Genomic DNA, 16,732 nt, shown 5'->3' with positions numbered 1-16,732 from the left:
GAGGGACATCATCCAATTAACCGGAATGGCTGGCGACTTATTACCCGTCAATTATCCCTCGGGATCCCGATGGAGTAAACCCCGATGCGACATCCCGAGGCTCTGTTGCTCATTCTTCCTCATTTTGCTCATATTCTTCCAATCTCGTACTGAAGTTATTTATCCGAGTTCTGTCTATGCGTACGGTTTAGGAAACAAAATAGCCAGCTAATTACCGGGTGATGAGTGATCGCGCATTTTGGCTAAATAAAAGCGGGGCCAATATCATCCAATTAGAGGCACATTATCCCCACCGCCTCATTCTGCCACAACCATCCTCGGAGGAATGTCCAGCGCGACAGCCCAGGGCGCGGCACTATCTCCGCTATTGAAACAATCAATTCTCAGTCTGTCCTGATTTACCCGATCAAAATGTCTTCCGGCTTCGTCTCAGCAGGCACAAACGAAGAACCGGTAGAACGCGATGATGACTGGCAACGTGTCCAACGAGAACTCGAAGAGGAACGAAAGCGCAAAGCGGACCTGAGCAAGCAAGATGGCGGGAAGAGTCTCTACGATGTCTTGCAGCAGAACAAGAGTAAGATTTATCACTGATTCGGGGCATTGGCGAAGGGCCCGGTTCGCGCAGAATCGTTCTGGGCTGACATGTTAGGGGTGATATCTTTCGGGTAACAGTGGCCAAGCAGGAAGCCTTCGAAGAGAAGATAAAATTGAAAAACCAGTTCCGGTCACTTGATGAAGACGAAGTTGATTTTTTAGACTCGATTATGGAATCTACACGGGCCCAAGAAGCGGCTGTGAAGAAGGACACGGCGGAACAGCTGGAGGTATTCCGGAAGCAGCGGGAGGAAGCTGAGAAAGCCCTCCTAGAAGACGGCTCTGCCAATGTCGTTCCAGCTGCTGAAGGAGAGGACTGGAAGATCCCGGGGCGGAAGCGGCGACGGGAGAAGAAAAAGGACTCTCTGATTCCGGGTAAAAAGCGCAAGTCGACCGCTGAGGGTACTAGTGAAGACTCTCCACAAACTGAGAAGAAAGCGGAAGGAAGCCAACCCGCCATAAAGGAAGAGCAAAACACAGAACGAGTATCTGCGAAAAGTGGCCCAGCTGCGCCTCAAAAAGAGCCGCAATTGTCACCAGGCTCTAACAAACCTGGAAAGCCCGCAGAAGGCACGAAGGCAACAAATTCGAAGCCACCAGAAACCCCAAAACCAGCAGCATCTCTTGGCTTGGCTGACTACGGTTCTGATTCAGAATAATTACATTAGGATCCGGAATACCGGGCACCAAGCTCGCAAAAAACTATTTGGATACAAGGGAACGGAGCCTGTCCGTAATCGATCAATCATGACTGCAGGCCAGTTGCCACCAAGAAAATACATTTAAGGTACTCTACGAGTTTCCTCTTAATGGCGGTTAGATGTAATATCAATGATGTTCACGTCGGCCACGTCTTAAAAGCGTGCTCACTGATGGTAGCACATACAACACAAAATTCCATCCAACAGTCATACATCCTTCAATTGAATGCGTAGCTCTTCACTAAAACTAACCAGCTAATAAGATATCCCATCGCATCAACTTCTAAAACATGCATGTAAAGATAAATCCAGGCAAATCGTGGGTATACCGAACATGCTCAGTAAAAGTCAATATAGCGAACGAACCTCTCTTCATCCAAAACGGAATTCAACCTGTTTCAATTGCGTCAGTCATGCTATGGCTCCAGAGCAAGATGCCATGCAAGCTTACCCATCTGGTGCAATATCCATAAGCATACGATAGTTAGGGCCGAAAATCCGATGAGGTTCTGGGGGATCTTTTTTCGCGAATGTCTGTATATTCGAATCAGCGTCAGCATCAAGACATGTACCCTAACGAGACGAAACATATGAGACGTACAGTGGCATCAGTAGAAGTAGACGCCCATGGGTGATGTCATCTTTATTCAGGGATGATCCTGGGGAGTATATTATTCAGTTGCTACAATAATGTGAGGATTTTCATTTAGACTTAGGATGGCATTTGCATTAATTATCACGTTATCATACTCGTAGCAAAATCAAATTCAGAATATTTCCGGGTATACAAAACATATTTAGAAAAATCCAACGTCATGAACAACACCCTGCTCATCCAAATGGATGTTCAACCTACCACCAAAGCAGCTGTTAGCCATCTATGTGTCCAGAAAAGGATACTACACCTAGCGGATACATACCGGTTCGGTCTAAGATCCATAGTTACCGGATCATTAGGCTTGATGATACGATGGTCTTGCGGGAGGTCAGTCTTTGCAAATGTCTATATTCGATCAGTATGGAGCGTTTTATTTAGTAGAAGAATCAGCATACGTTGACATCACTAGTGTTCTCGCTAATCTTCTTGCCGGCAAGCTTGCTGAGCCACTCGCCCTTATCACCCTTGGAGACTTCGGGAATAACGAGAGGCATGATAGTTCTCTTTCGTTGTTGTTTTGAGTACAACTTCCAAATAAGAGGGAATGGAAGATATCCAAGATGGGATAATTTTATGGAAAGTGAGATCTCAGCTTATCTTTAAAAAGGGGACTCGAAGAGATGATGTCATATCTATTCCGAGACCAGCGTGTGGCGGTTTGTGGCTTTGGTGGCGGTGCAGGTACCGCTTGTCATTTTGGGAAGCATATTCGTGCGTTGTTTTTATTGATAACCACGGTAAAGGTCTTTTGCAATAGTCAGAATGTTTTCAATGCTGTAGCATACTAGTTAGATCAAGATCGAAGGATGAATTGAATCCACTCATCGGCGTCAAGGTACAGATAGGGTTACCCTAAGTTAGAAATACGAGATCGACAACTTGCAAACACAGCTCAGCGGATTAAGAAGTCATTATATATAGTTCATCCACCGTGAGCAAGAAACACATGCCTAGGTAGTGAATTGAAATTAACTGCAGTATTAGATCTACGGAGCAGTTTTGCATGAAGATATAGAAAAGGGAAGAGAACAATGGAGCGAGAGAGAAGACGAAGACAACCTGCAAACATAACCATTAAACTTGGCATTCTTCCGTGCAGGAATTGACATTCTGCTTCCCAGTCCAGCTAAACAAACCCCAATATATGCCACAACAATGTTCGCACCTCATCCGACTTATTCACGATGGTACGATCGCTTCGCTCTTAGCGTATCTAACGAGGCTTCTGGCAGCATCCACATTCCCGAGCACAGCAACCAGAGCGAAGCTCGCAGAGAAGCTCATCCTCCCATTCTTCTTCATATGGTCGTGCGTGATCCTCTAAAGTCCAGGAGCCAGGAATCTGCTGATGGTACAATGCAACAAACCTTTGACTAGCTTTTCAGAGACCAAGTCTGATTCAGTAAGGCCCTCCTTTATTCCTTCCAATGAAGCCGCCTCCTTTGGGTTTAAGCTTAGACGATGCCTGTGTCTCCTGCAACATTTCCTCCTCATCAACGATCAACGAGGTACGCTTCCTTTTGCAAGAGCTCTCCATATATCATGAGATTATTCTAGGATTGGAGATAGTCAATTTGCTTTTTTTTTTTTCCTCAAGAGTGAACGCTTTGCTGATGGCTCGTACTGTTTTACGAGATTTAGATATCCTCGCCGCCATAAGCGGTACTCGAATCCAAGGAGAACGTTTATCCGTCGTCTTCTCACGACAATGATGGTCAGCCCTAGAAGAGCCGCTGCAAATACGCTGAGGAGTACTAGCATGGCAGAAACTATGCCAACCTCAAGCGACGGAACGGCGTCTATACTCGTTGTTTTGTGGTTTGAATAATGACAGTCAGGGTTGAGTGATGACTCTTCTGGTAGGCATCTTTTGTTATATACTCTCAGCCAGGCGTCATACATCGGCTTTAGGGTTGTTCATAAGAACAGTACTAAGCCGGTGATTCTTGGCTCTGTCAAATTGTTATATATTAACTATGATATCACATTACGAGATAGTTCCTGGATCGTGGCAGCAATTGCCCTTGCCAGTTCGTCGCCCTTCTCCCACGGCTCATCATGCTCGCCCCTCAGCTGTAGCCAAATGACACGCCGAGTCTGCTCTTTCCGCGCTTCCCAGCGGTAAAGAACATTTGTCATCGCATTTGCTTGACCCCTATCGACCAAGTTGTCCTCTTCCGAATGTGCGACTATGGCCACCAAGCCAGACTTCCAACCACGCTCGACTCCAGATAAACCATCTTCTCCTTTGACGGCGGGCGATGCGGCATCCCAAACAGACTCATCAGAGCCAAATGCTCCCTCGGAGAACTCCTGATATGCAGTAATATGCTTATGGGTATCTCGCAAGAGTCTCACATCATAGATCCCCTCGGTTCCCAGGATCGCCTTCGGCTGAGCAATATCTTCTTCCTCATCATGCAGTTGCAGTCTGTCCATGACACATTGGAACGCCAAAGTAGCTCCACAACTGTGTCCCGCAAGAAGGTATTCCTCCCCGAAGCCGTAGGTGTTCTGCAGAAGCCTCAGCGCCGCTTGCACATCGCGGATGTGATCTGGGTGTTTGACATTGCGCAGTTCGTACGCATCCGTGTTTTGCGGGTCTTGTGGGTGATTCGGATGAGCACTGAGTCTGTAGCTAATAGATGCGAAGCCGGTTATGCGTGAGAAGACGGTGCTGTAGGTGGGGTTGGATTTGAGAATCGATGCGGCAGGACGGAGGAATGAATCAGCGGTTTGAGTTGGATCGCGCCAGGCGCCGCCATGGATGAGACTATATTAAGGTATTGTTAGTTGGATTTATTGACTTGAGATGACTGACTCTGGGGTGTGAACATACACCACCCAGAGGCCAGTCGCAAGTCCATTCGGGACTGTAGCGACGGTGATGGTCTGGAGAGAGTGAGAGCCGTAGCGGAGAGTCTCTTCAACAAGCTGGTCAGCCATGGTTGTTATGGGATAATTTAGCCCGAGATAAAGGAAGTGTAAGATTACGAGGAGATGAGGGGAAGCAATTTGGCTATCATTCGCGATTGGCAAGTATGTACTACCATGTCGATTGATTCTGGAGCGAGATAACTGCCCACCAACCTGCCCCTGGATCAAACCACATAGTATTTTTTTGGGGGAAAGGCCTTTTTCGTCTCCTAAGAAAGAAAACAGTCTATTGTTCTGTCTGAATTTTCCCAATTGGGCCCAAGTTGAGGCTTAAGAGTTGCTATCTTTTAGTCTTGGCACGCTAACCCGATTAGGTGCTAGGCGGTGGAAATTGTCTTCCACACAAACCAGCCCGACCTGTCCTCCTCCACCATCGCTGCCAGTCGTCCATACGTTTGTCTGCGCTATATTCAAAATGGCCGAGTAAGTTTATGCCTAATGATATTTTGTCTATAGTCTTGCTAATATGCAACAGGAAAGGAGCTCCCCTCGCGGCCGTCAAGGTCGAGGCCCTGGTACGACTCCCCTCCGTGAAAGAAAAAAAAATCACATACTCATAAACCACGCGTATAGGTGGCCATGAAAATCATCAAGCATGGCTCCCAGTCCTTCCCGACCACCGCTACCGGTTCGATCGTTGGTATGGATGTTGACGGTACTTTGGAAATCACCAACTGCTTCCCGTTCCCCGTTGTCGATTTGCCTCCGGAGTCGCACTTTGACACCACTGCGCCCAACCCGGCCGCTGCTGCTCCCCGTGCGAAGGCAAACGTGGTCTACCAGGCAGAGATGATCCGAATGCTTCGCGAGGTCAACGTCGATGCGAACAACGTCGGTTGGTACACGAGCGCGAACATGGGCAACTTTGTCAACATGAACGTGATCGAGAACCAGTTCTTTTACCAGAAGGAGATGAACGAGCGGACAGTTGCTCTTGTTCACGATGTCAGCCGTAGCGCTCAGGGTACCCTGAGCCTCAGAGCGTTCCGTCTGTCGCCCAAGTTCATGACTGCATTCAAGGAGAACAAGTTCACGGCTGAAGAGTGCGATTCGTCTTATTCCAATAAAGTGAACACAGCTGACATATCAAAAGATTGCAAAAGTCCAACTTGAGATACCAGGACATCTTCGTTGAACTGCCTGTCGAAATTCACAACTCCCACTTGATCACCTCTTTCATCCACCAACTCCAGACCCCTAACCCCTCGGGCCCTACGGACCTCCCCCCATCTCTGGCCGCCTTGGAATCCAGCCCTTACGCCAAGTCGTCCGTCCTTACCCCCAACTTTGACAACCTGTCGCTCAACGTGGACCCCTTCCTCGAGAAGAACTGCGACCTTCTCTTTGACAGCATCGAGACTCACCACACCGAAACCAACAACTTCCAGTACTACCAGCGTGCGCTCGCTCGTGAACAGACCAAGATCAACAACTGGCAGCAAAAGCGCAAGACCGAGAACGCCACCCGTGCAACCCTCAAGCAGCCCCTCCTTCCCGAGGACGAATGGCAACGGTTGTTCAAGCTGCCCCAGGAGCCTAGCCGCCTGGAGAGCATGCTCAATAGCCGACAAGTGGAACAGTACGCGCGCCAGATCGACGGCTTTGTTTCTGCCACGACAGGCAAGATGTTTGCCGTCAAGGGTAACCTTTTGCCCGGAGAGACCGCCAAATAAAGTTGGGAAGAGAGAGGTGGTGGATGTCTCTTGATATGATCTGTGTCTCATAACTAGGGGATTCTGGGTTTGCATATATGAATATGACCTTTACGGCGTAGGGAGGGGAAAACTTTTTTTTTCGCTTTGTATCTGATTGATCTTACGAGTTTCTTTGTTTGCGTTATTCCGGTGACGAATAGAGTTACGGGATATGACCTGCATTATGTCTCTGTTCTTTCTTATTTCTTTTCCCTCCCAAGCTGACATTGCTGTAGAGCTGCGAATTGCGCTATATTGGATAGGGCATGGGCCACACGTGGTGGCGGTGGTAATGAGCATGGCGATGACCTCATTATTCCATCGTCCGATTAGATAAGATACCAGTCTGGTTGAGTTGCTTTCATTCAGGCTCTTGTGATTTGTTAGAATTCATATTCTTGTTCAATCTTCGTGAATATCTAATTGCCCTAATGTATAATACTAACACCGACATCTGGATTGTACGCATACACCAGCCCTGCCCGCATTCACCCGGTGATGGCATACATCCATTCATTTATACAAGAAGACCACTGGGATACATGCAAATACTAATCGCTAATACTTGCAGGCCGGCGCCATAGCAGCCGTGACAGTTGACTTCCTAGTCTACCCCTTCGACACCCTCAAGACCCGCATCCAAGCTCCGGACTACGAGAAACGCTACAAAGATGCCAAAACCGGGGCCATAAGACGCGATGTTCTCTTCAAAGGTGTATATCAGGGCGTTTGGAGTGTCGTGCTATCTACGATTCCTGCTTGTATGTCCCTTTCCTCTGCATAAATACCCCAAATACCCCTGCTATACCAGTGTGACAACATATATATATCTGTGCTTACAGACGATGTTAACAAACAGCCGGCGCATTCTTCACAACCTACGAAGCCGTAAAATACACACTCGGGGAAACCAGCAGAACAACACGCGCCCAGCGCTCTTCCCAATCCCAAAACGAAACAATTCACAAATTTCCCGTCTTCCACTCCCTCCCCACCCCCATCGTCCACGCAATCGCCTCCTCAACCGCTGAAATGGTCTCCTGCCTCATGATCACTCCCGCAGAGGTACTCAAACAGAACGCGCAGGTCATCGAGAAAAGTGGTGGCCAGCAGACTGCTGCGATCCAGGTGTTTTCGCGGTTCAGGCATAAACCGTGGAAATTGTGGAGTGGGTACGCAGCGCTTGTGGGGAGGAATTTGCCATTTACGGGGCTGCATTTTCCGCTTTTCGAATATGTGCGCTCACATGTTGTTGATTGGAGGCAGGAGGAGAAGAGAAAGGATAAGGGTGGGAATGGGGGTGAGTTGGGGCGGATACAGGAGTGGAATCCTGTGCTGGAGCGGGCAGTTTTGACGGGGTTTTCGGCTGGTTTATCAGGAATGATTGCTTCCATTGTTACTACGCCGATTGATGTGATTAAGACGAGGGTTATGCTTGCTGCTAGTAATGGATATGTCAGTGGTGGTGAAGGAGGGGATGCTGCTCCCGGGCCAGATACGATGAAGAAGATAGGGACGCGGGGAACGATTGATGTTGGGAAGGAGATTTGGGAGAATGAGGGCATAAAGGGGCTTTTCAAAGGAGGGTTGATTCGGGCTGCGTGGACTGCCGTTTCGCTGGGGTTGTATTTGAGTATCTACGAGGCAGGGAGGTTCTATCTTGAAAACAGACGGAAGGATAGGGATGGCAAGGCACAGGAGAAAGAGGGCGAGGGTGTTATATAGCATCGCGTGGTTGCTACTGTATAGATTGGATAGATTGTTTATTGGACTCATAATCAAACTCGTCATTAAGAATACATAGAAGTGGTATATATCGTTGATAATAAACAGATCGTGCAAAACACGGGAAACATCATAACTCATAACAAAACATAGGCGTATATTCAAACATGAAATCATAGGCATGAACAAAATCATCCAAAGTCGTCAAATCATTAGAAGCTGTCGTGTCAAGCTGACCGAATCATCGCATTTCCACAAAGAAGCGAATGGCACTATCCCACAGTAAACCTCTTCAACCAACCGGGCATGATTCTACCAATACCAGCCTGCGCACCATGCTGATCACCACTTCCGGAGCTACTCTTCCGTTCATGTTCGGGGTGAGGCTCATCGCGCCTCCTCGGGCGCCTCTCTTCGATTTCATGATCTGGATGACGCGCGCGTCTTCGTGCCCGTCGACGCAAGTCACGGCGTGCTTCCTCGTCTGATGAGATCGAGTGCGTGTTCAGTGGCTCGTCTGGCGGGGGCGGAACGTCGACTAAGGTTGGCACGACCGGTGGCGGCTCTGGCGGATCATCGGCTTGGGAATGGACCCAGGATGAGATCTTTTCTCTCTTCCCTCCAGACATCATTGGCGGCGGGTCATTAGGGGGCTCTGGGCCACGAGACCTGTGACGACTCCGTCTCTTGGCACCTTCATCGACAGAGCGATGGGAGCGGTAATGGCGAGGTTGAAGTTCAGGTTCAGTGTGGTACTGGTATTCCTCGGGAGGAAGTTCGTCAGGGACTCTGTCTCCGGCACGCGAGCGATGGCGTCTTGATTTCGTGCCGTGTCTTGACATTCCATTTGTCATCTTCTCGTCCTTCATGCGACGTCGTTCGCGTCGTTCTGCTGCTTTCGCTTCGGCGCGCTCTTCAGCTTCTCGGGCCCCATCTTCTTCGCGGGCTCGACGCTCCTCGCGCGCAGCTCGACGAGCTCTCTTCTCCTCCCGACGTCTTTCCTCTTCCTCCTCTTCTCGAAGTTGTCTTTCGTGTGCGTCACGAGCAGCTCTTTCTTTTTCCTTTCGCCTAGCCCGTCTCTCTTCAGCGTCGCGAGCCTCCATATCGTCAGGAGCTCCATAGCGCGAAGCACGACGTGCTCTGCGAGCCGCTCGTCTAGCCTCCGCTTCTTCCGCCTCCGGATCTGGGAAGTCTCCAGGAATACGTTCAGTGGCGAAACCCTCAGCATCAGTATCTTCCCTCGCATGGCGTTTCCTTCTATCGTCCCGTCGCCGGCGTCGATCGTCCCGTTCAGGATCCGTCGCGTACTTGTCCTCATCGCGATGGTAGTGACGGGACTTGCGCCGGTCCGGCACTTCCTGACGGGTCGCCTTTTGTTTAACCGATTGGAAAAATCCCATGAGACCCTCTTTCTTTGGCACAGTGTTGGAGCGTTTGAGGCGTCGTTCACGGGGTGGTGGTTCGACAAAGGCGATGTCGTCAGGTCCTGAAACCACTTCCGGGCCCTGATCCGCATCACCCATAGCAACGTCGTCAGGAGGATCATCGGGCCGAGGTTTTGACTACGTGACACAAATAAATCAGCGAACTGTTAATTATTCACCTAAAGAAGATGTTTACTTACCTTTCTACTATGTCGCCTTTTCGGGTTCCTTGATTCTCTTGAATCTCTCGGCGACGGACCCTCGGCATCTTCTTCATTCACGATGACCATATCGTCATCCCTATTGCCATACGAATGAGCCCCTGTATTAATGTTAGATATTGTTCATTGTAGCGTAGTAGCGAATGACCAAAGTATAAACTTACTAGATCTTCTCTTAGATGCATGCTTGTCCTTTCGCGACTTCGAGCGACCATCAATGCCACCGTTCGCATCACCACCCAGACCCATCATTCTGGCCACCTTATCAGAGACCATTGGTCGATCCTCTGGCGGCGGTGAAGGTATTCTAGGCTCATCGAGCTCCAGAGACGGACGCCTAGACTCATGCCGTCTGTACGATTTCGACCGGCCAAAGGACTGCGGCCGCTCGCGGAGAAAGACGTTCGAAAAACCCATTTCCTTGTTCTGCTTAGTTTCTCGATGTCTTTCTCTTCGTTCCTGCCGCTCCCGTTCTTCTTGCTCAATTTCAGATCCAGATGACATCTTGCCCTCGTTTTCGAGTCCGCGTGATTTGGAGTGCCTGTTGGATTTCGATCGCCTTGGGGTCTCTGCGTCTCGATACTTAGAATCTCGACGACTTGGCTTGGCATCGGGTTGCTCAATACGAGCTCGCTGCTTTTTCTTTCGCTTTTCGGGCTCGGGCTCAGGCGGGGGTGTTGGAGGAGCCCTGTGTTCGACTTCCGGTTCCTCTGAGGGTTGAGTGTCCTCCGCTGGTGGCTCCCTGACCGTTGCAGTCTTCTTGCTTCTCTTGCTCCTCTTCGCAGGTTTCTCAGGCTCGGGCTCGGGTTCTGATTCAGGCTCCGGTTCAGGTTCGGGCTCTGGCTCCTGTTCCGATTCGGAACTTGACTCAGAAACTTGTTCTGGCTCTGCCTCTGGCTCCGGTTCGGGTTCAAGCTCAGGAGGTTCAACGATCCTGGATCCCCTTTTCTTCTTTTCTACCTTTGGCTTCGGTTCTGGTTCAGGCTCAGGTTTAAGCTCGGGCTCTGGATCAGGAGAGGGTTCAGGTTCTGGCTCGGCGAACTTGGACTTCTTCTTTTTCTTCCTCTCTGCCTTTGTCAGAGGAACTGGCTCTGGCTCTGGTTCGGGCTCTGGTTCAACAGCCCTAGCCTTCTGCTTCTTCTTCCTTTCCGCCTTCGTTTGAATTGGCTCTGGTTCTGGCTGCGGCTCTGGTTCTGGATCAGGTGCGGGTTCAGGCTCAGGCTCCGGTTCAGATTCTGCAGGTTTGGGTGCTTTCTTCTTGCTCCTTCCCATAAAGAAGGGCCAAGAGATAATGGGTTCTGGCTCTGACTCAGACTTGGGCTCGGGCTCAGGTTCAGGCTCCGGTTCTGGTTCTTCTCCTAACGACTTGGACTCTGATTCAGGTTGGGACTCAAGCTCAGGCTCCGGTTTAGGCTCCGGTTCCGGTTCAGCAGGCTTGGGCTTCTTCTTTTTACCCTTTGACACGAAGAATGGCCAGGTGATGATTGGCTCTTCCTCAGATTCTGACTCCGGTTCTGGCTCGGGAGCAGGTTCTGGCTCTGGCTCTGGCTCTGGCTCAGGCTCCGGCTTCGGCTCAGGCTCAGGCTCTGGGGGAGGCGGAGGGGGTTCAGGAGCAGGTTGGGACTTTTTCTTTTTCTTTTTCTCCGTTTTCGTCAACAGAACCGACCAAGGATCAGGCTTAACAGTCTTAGACTTTCGTTTTGGCGGGGGAGCAGGCTCAGGCTCAGGTTCTGGCTCCGGTTCTGGTTCAGCAGGAGGTTCGGGTTCTGGCACAGGAGCGGGTTCTGGTTCCGGCTCAACTGGTTTGGACTTCTTGGTCTTCTTTGGCTTTGATGAGAACAGCGGCCAGGATAAGATGGGTTCCGGCTCTGGCTCTGGCTCCTCAGGTTCAGGTTCTGGCTCCGGTTCTGGCTCCGGCTCTGGTGCAGGGGGCTCTAGTTCAGGCTCCACTGGAGGTGGTGGCCACTCAAAATCAACTCCAGGAATTGGAAGACCTCTCTTCTTCAGCGACCTCTCACGCCTCCTCTTGTCAATACTTGAGAGGTTATCCCAATTATCATAGAGAGGATTATCTGGCAAAGTGGGTGCTGGCACTGATCCTGGTTCCAGTTTTGGTTCAGGCTCAGGCTCAGGCTCAGGCTCAGGCTCAGGCTCAACTGCTTTCTTCTTCTTAGTCTTCTTCGGCTTTGATGAGAACAGCGGCCAAGATATGATGGGTTCCGGCTCCGACTCCGACTCCGGCTCTGGCTCTGGTTCTGGCTCAGGTTCAGCAGGTGGTTCCGGCTCCGGCTCAGGAGGCGCCTCAGGAACAGTTTCGACTATCTTGTCCTTCTTTTTCTTTTTCTTGTCGGTGTTGGACAACAATGTAGTTGGCGGCGGCGCGTGCGATGGAGTTGGTTCTGTTTGTGGGTCCTGCGGTGGGTCCGCCCCGTGTTCTGGCTCTGGCGTGGGTTCCGGATCAGGGGGTGGCGCTTCGAGGTTATCATCAAAGGCGTCCGGAAATCCTCCGGGCACCGAATCTCGCTCCGCCGCCTTGACTTTCTTAGACAGCTCAGGTATTCTCGACTTGGATTTAGTTGGCGTTTTCTCCTTTATCTTCTCCTTCCTGGCCTTTTCCAACGTCTTTAGAAGAGACGTCTTCCCCGATGATTTGGACCTTACGGGGATCTTCGTTGGCGTTGGCGGGGCGGCTGGCGCGTCTACCTCGTCTGCAGCAGGCGCGGGAGGCGCCTCAGGCTCAGGTTCGACAGGTTCAGCTGGCTCTGCTGGCGGCTCATCGCCAACGTCAATGAGCGGTTCTTCAGCAGGTTTCGGCTCATTCTGCTCCTCCTCCTCCGGTTCCTCTGGAATGGTTGGCGTCCCGTCTTTTTTCTCGGGAGTCGTAGAATTCTTAATGCCCATAGCTGCAGCACTAAGCGTCGCCCAGAACCCTTTTGGGCCATTTGATTTGGAAGACTCCTCCGTCTTCTTCGGCGGCTTCGAAGGAGTATTCCATTCGTCGTAGTACGGATCACCTAGATGATGCTCGGGAATAGGTTCAGGATCTCCGAACAGACCCAGAGAGGGTGGAGTAGGCGCGGGAGGTGGAGGCTGCTCTGCGTATTTGCCGTTCCTGCTCTCCTTCTTTTCCTGGGGAACAGCCCAAAGACCCCAATCGTCGGCGGCGGGTTGCTCATGCTCGGGAGATTCCTGTTCTGGTTCCGCGGGTGGTTCAGGTTCAGGTTCCGTTAGAGGTTCAACAGGCGGCCACTGAAAATCAACTCCAGGAATTGGAAGACCTCTCTTCTTCAGCGACCTCTCACGCCTCCTCTTGTCAATACTTGAGAGATCATCCCAATTATCATAGAGAGGATTGTCTGGCAAAGTCGGTGCTGGAGGCTCGGGCTTGGGCTCGGGCTTGGGCTCGGGCTCAGGCTCAGGTTCTGCTGGAGCAGGTGGCGGCCACTCAAAATCTACCCCAGGGACTGGAAGACCTCTCTTCTTCAGTAGCCTCTCGCGCCTTCTCTTGTCAGTACTCATGAGGTTATCCCAACCATTGTAGAGAGGATCATCAGGTAAAGTTGGTGCTGGGGGTCCAGGTTCGGGTTCGGGCTCGGGCTGAGGCTCAGGTTCCGCTGGAGGTGGTGGCCACTTGAAGTCTATTCCAGGGACGGGGAGACCCCTCTTTTTCAGCAACCTCTCACGCCTTCTCTTGTCAGTACTCATGAGGCTATCCCAGTTATCATAGAGAGGATCATCTGGCAAAGTGGGCGCTGGAGGCTTTGGCTCTGGCTCAGGTTCTGCTGGGGGAGCGGGCGGCCACTCAAAATCTACTCCTGGCACTGGGAGGCCTTTCCTCTGCATAACCTTTTCACGCCTCTTCTTGTCATAACTTGTGAGGTTATCCCAGTTATCATAAAGAGGGTTGTCTGGCAATGTGGGCGCTGGTGCTGGTTCTGGCTCCGCCTCAGGCTCGGGCTCAGGCTCTGCTGGAGGAGGCGGTGGTGGCCATTCAAAGTCAATTCCTGGTATCGGGAGGCCTATCCTTTTCATCACCTTTTCACGCTTCCTCTTATCATAACTCGAGAGATTGTCCCAGTTATCATAGAGAGGATTATCTGGCAATGAAGGTGCTGGCGCTTGTTCTGCTTCTGGTGCTGGCTCGGGCTGGGGCTCAAGCTCAGGTTCAGGTTGAGGCTCTGCTGGAGGAGGCCGTGGCCATTCAAAATCCACACCTGGTATTGGGAGGCCTTTCCTCTTCATCACCTTTTCACGCCGCCTCTTATCATAATCTGAGAGATTGTCCCAGTTGCCATAAAGAGGGTTGTCTGGCAATGTGGGCGCTGGTTCTGATTCTGGTTCCGGCTCTGGCTCAGGCACAGGTTCGGGATCAGGTTCCGGTTCAAGGACAGGCTCTGGCTCAGGTTCCGCTGGAGGAGGAGGGGGTGGTGGCCATTCAAAGTCAATTCCAGGGACTGGGAGACCTCTTCTCTTTAGTGACTTTTCGCGCCGCTTCTTATCCTTGCTGGATAAATCATCCCAGTTATCATAGAGGGGGTCGTCAGGTAATATGGGTGCTGACTTTAGCCCCGGCTCCGGCTCCGGTTCTGGTTCAGGTGCTGGTTCAGGCTCGGGCTCGGGCTCGGGCTCTGGTTCTGGTTCTGGCTCAGGTGCCTCCGGAGGTACGGGCACAGGTGGTGGCCATTCGAAATCTATACCAGGAATCGGAAGACCTCTTCGCTTTAGTGATTTCTCACGTCGCTTCCTATCCTTGCTAGATAGATTGTCCCAGTTGTCGTAAAGAGGATCATCCGGTAACGTAGGCGCTGGCGGTTCAGGTTCTGGCTCGGGCTCTGGTTCAGGAGCAGGTTCTTCCGGTTCAGGTTCGAGATCTGGCTCGAATCTGCTCTTTTTCTTCCTTTTCTCCTTAGGAGGATCCCATGCTGACCAGCCATCATTTTCTTCCTGCACCGCTGGTGGGGGTTCGGGTGCCGGTGGAGGCTCCTCAAAAGTCGGATGTTCATCGATAACAAAACCCCTCGTAACCCCCCTCATGCCAACTTTCTGATTACTTGACGAAGTCCAAGCGCTCGACCAATCGTCGTCCGGGCCAGCAACCTTGGGTGCCAGTGGACGATTTAATGCAGACGAGGATGTTGCACCAAGTAGGATATCAAGAGGACTCGTTTTCTTCTTCTCTTTCTTAACCGGTGGATCCCAAGCGTCGACCTTCTCAGCGTTCTCTTCGGTAGGTTCTTCGGGGATAGGTTCTGGTGCGGGCGGAGGCACCTCCATCTTGGATTCCCTCTTCGTCTTCTTCTTGTCCTTTTTCAACAACCCAAGACCCCAGCCCCATGAGTTATCCTCGGGCTCTTCCTCCTCTGCGGGTGGCACTTCGGGAGCAGGCTCTGGCTCTGGCTCTGGAGCTGGAGGAGCAGGCTCCGGTTCAGGCTCGGGTTCTTGTTCTTTTGAGGGCTCTTCCACGATGATGTCTTTCTTCTTCTTCTTCTTATCCTTCTTCGTCGTGACAAAGGCGCCCCAGTCATCCTCTTCGGTTTGTTTCATTTCCGGAGCATTGTTTGTAGCAACTGCAGGTTGTTCGAGGTTGCCGAAATCAAAACCCCCTGGCGTCCTCTTCGGGGTGTCGTTTTCGGCGCCGGAGGACCAGTGGTTGCTGTTGCTGTCTTCTTTCGAGCTCCTGCCAGTAAGCCAACTACCAGCCCAACCACCAAGACTGAAACCTTTTGATTGTGTCGCAGGAGCGTCCGAACCGGCCTCACGCTGCGGCGGGGGCTCGTTCAGATTGACATCCTGGAACGAATCTGGAGGTTGTTCAGGTTCAGCCAGCGTAGTTACCTATACTCGAGTGTTAGTGAAGAGTTTTTAAATATCAAAGTTCAAGAGCATCGTACCTTGCCCTTCTTTTTCTTCTTCCCAGCGGCGGCCTCTTCTGCTGCTTTCCTCTCTTCCTCCTCCTTGGCTTTTCTTTCCTCCTCCTCTTTCGCTTGCCGCTCTTCCTCCTCCTTCCTCAAGCGCTCTTCTTCCTCTTTCTTTTTCTTCTTGTTCTTCTTCCCAGCGGTTGCAGTCAAGCCCAATTCATCGTCATCGTCGCCTCCCCCTCCACCACCGCCTGCGCCGTCGTCTCCGTTTCCATCGCCCGCACCACCTGCCTCACCGCCGCCTTTCCCATTGTCCGGGGGAGGTTGTTCGTTCGGCGGTGGTGTTTCCTGCGGTGCGGAGTATTGGACTGGTTTCTTCTTGGTCTTTTTGCCGCCCTTGTGTTCGCGAATTGCGGAGGGCGATTTGAAGTCGACATTGAACGCGGATTTGGGCTTCGAGAGTCTCGAGGGAGCGGAGTTATGGACGAGGCATTTCTGCTGGGCTAACGGTGCAAGAGCGGAGCAGTATTCTGGGGGAAGATCGTGTACGGCATCATGGTAGGAGGGTGGCGGAAGCGCATAATAGGCGATCGATTCGTCGTCTTCGTTTAGCAAACTCGGTCCCGGGAACTGCCATTGTCAGTGACATTCTGTAGTCCTGTAGTAATAATAAACTCCAAACACACCTGGTTCATCCCCAATCCCACCCATGGATCCAAATTCCGCGACCCGATCCGAGGAGCCACCATGTCATATTTCGAGTCTGCCAATCCATGGCATGATTTCTGGGATAACCGGCTATGAGGAGTTACGCGCAGAGGTCCTGGTGTGCGCGATCCTGCGGACGAAGTCATGGGATCCATGCTGCCGCGACAGACTGCAATCAAGCAGTCCGTTTGTTGATATTACCCGCGATA

General features: G+C 51.4%; 6 protein-coding genes across 6 annotated transcripts; 3 read left to right on the top strand and 3 right to left on the bottom strand.

Moving 5' to 3' along the window:
* Positions 1 to 411: 411 nt before the first annotated feature.
* Positions 412 to 1,256, top strand: ACHE_30879A (uncharacterized protein; the record flags this gene model as incomplete). Its single annotated transcript, XM_043277546.1, has 2 exons — positions 412 to 577; positions 676 to 1,256. The coding sequence occupies 2 exons, from the start codon at positions 412 to 414 to the stop codon at positions 1,254 to 1,256; spliced, it is 747 nt and encodes a 248-aa protein (XP_043135414.1).
* Positions 1,257 to 2,095: 839 nt separating this feature from the next.
* ACHE_30878S (uncharacterized protein) lies at positions 2,096 to 2,450 on the bottom strand (the record flags this gene model as incomplete). The annotated part of the gene is made up of 3 exons (XM_043277545.1): positions 2,096 to 2,150; positions 2,219 to 2,301; positions 2,352 to 2,450. 3 exons carry the CDS (start codon positions 2,448 to 2,450, stop codon positions 2,096 to 2,098), a joined length of 237 nt encoding a protein of 78 aa, XP_043135413.1.
* A 1,480-nt stretch (positions 2,451 to 3,930) lies between these two features.
* On the bottom strand, positions 3,931 to 4,902 carry ACHE_30877S (arylformamidase; the record flags this gene model as incomplete). Its single annotated transcript, XM_043277544.1, has 2 exons — positions 3,931 to 4,729; positions 4,796 to 4,902. The coding sequence occupies 2 exons, from the start codon at positions 4,900 to 4,902 to the stop codon at positions 3,931 to 3,933; spliced, it is 906 nt and encodes a 301-aa protein (XP_043135412.1).
* Positions 4,903 to 5,308: 406 nt separating this feature from the next.
* On the top strand, positions 5,309 to 6,566 carry ACHE_30876A (putative eukaryotic translation initiation factor 3 subunit EifCh; the record flags this gene model as incomplete). Its single annotated transcript, XM_043277543.1, has 4 exons — positions 5,309 to 5,316; positions 5,369 to 5,408; positions 5,467 to 5,936; positions 5,987 to 6,566. 4 exons carry the CDS (start codon positions 5,309 to 5,311, stop codon positions 6,564 to 6,566), a joined length of 1,098 nt encoding a protein of 365 aa, XP_043135411.1.
* Positions 6,567 to 7,619: 1,053 nt separating this feature from the next.
* On the top strand, positions 7,620 to 8,312 carry ACHE_30875A (putative mitochondrial carrier protein; the record flags this gene model as incomplete). The annotated part of the gene is made up of 1 exon (XM_043277541.1): positions 7,620 to 8,312. The coding sequence occupies one exon, from the start codon at positions 7,620 to 7,622 to the stop codon at positions 8,310 to 8,312; it is 693 nt and encodes a 230-aa protein (XP_043135410.1).
* Positions 8,313 to 8,584: 272 nt separating this feature from the next.
* ACHE_30874S (uncharacterized protein) lies at positions 8,585 to 16,678 on the bottom strand (the record flags this gene model as incomplete). The annotated part of the gene is made up of 5 exons (XM_043277540.1): positions 8,585 to 9,874; positions 9,937 to 10,058; positions 10,122 to 15,792; positions 15,849 to 16,445; positions 16,502 to 16,678. 5 exons carry the CDS (start codon positions 16,676 to 16,678, stop codon positions 8,585 to 8,587), a joined length of 7,857 nt encoding a protein of 2,618 aa, XP_043135409.1.
* Between the last annotated feature and the right edge of the window lie 54 nt (positions 16,679 to 16,732).

This window comes from Aspergillus chevalieri, chromosome 3 (assembly GCF_016861735.1).
Source record: "Aspergillus chevalieri M1 DNA, chromosome 3, nearly complete sequence".
In the NCBI taxonomy this organism is placed as follows: domain Eukaryota; kingdom Fungi; phylum Ascomycota; class Eurotiomycetes; order Eurotiales; family Aspergillaceae; genus Aspergillus; species Aspergillus chevalieri.
The sequence above is the reverse complement of the archived record's forward strand: the minus strand, read 5'-3'. Positions and strand labels throughout refer to the sequence as shown.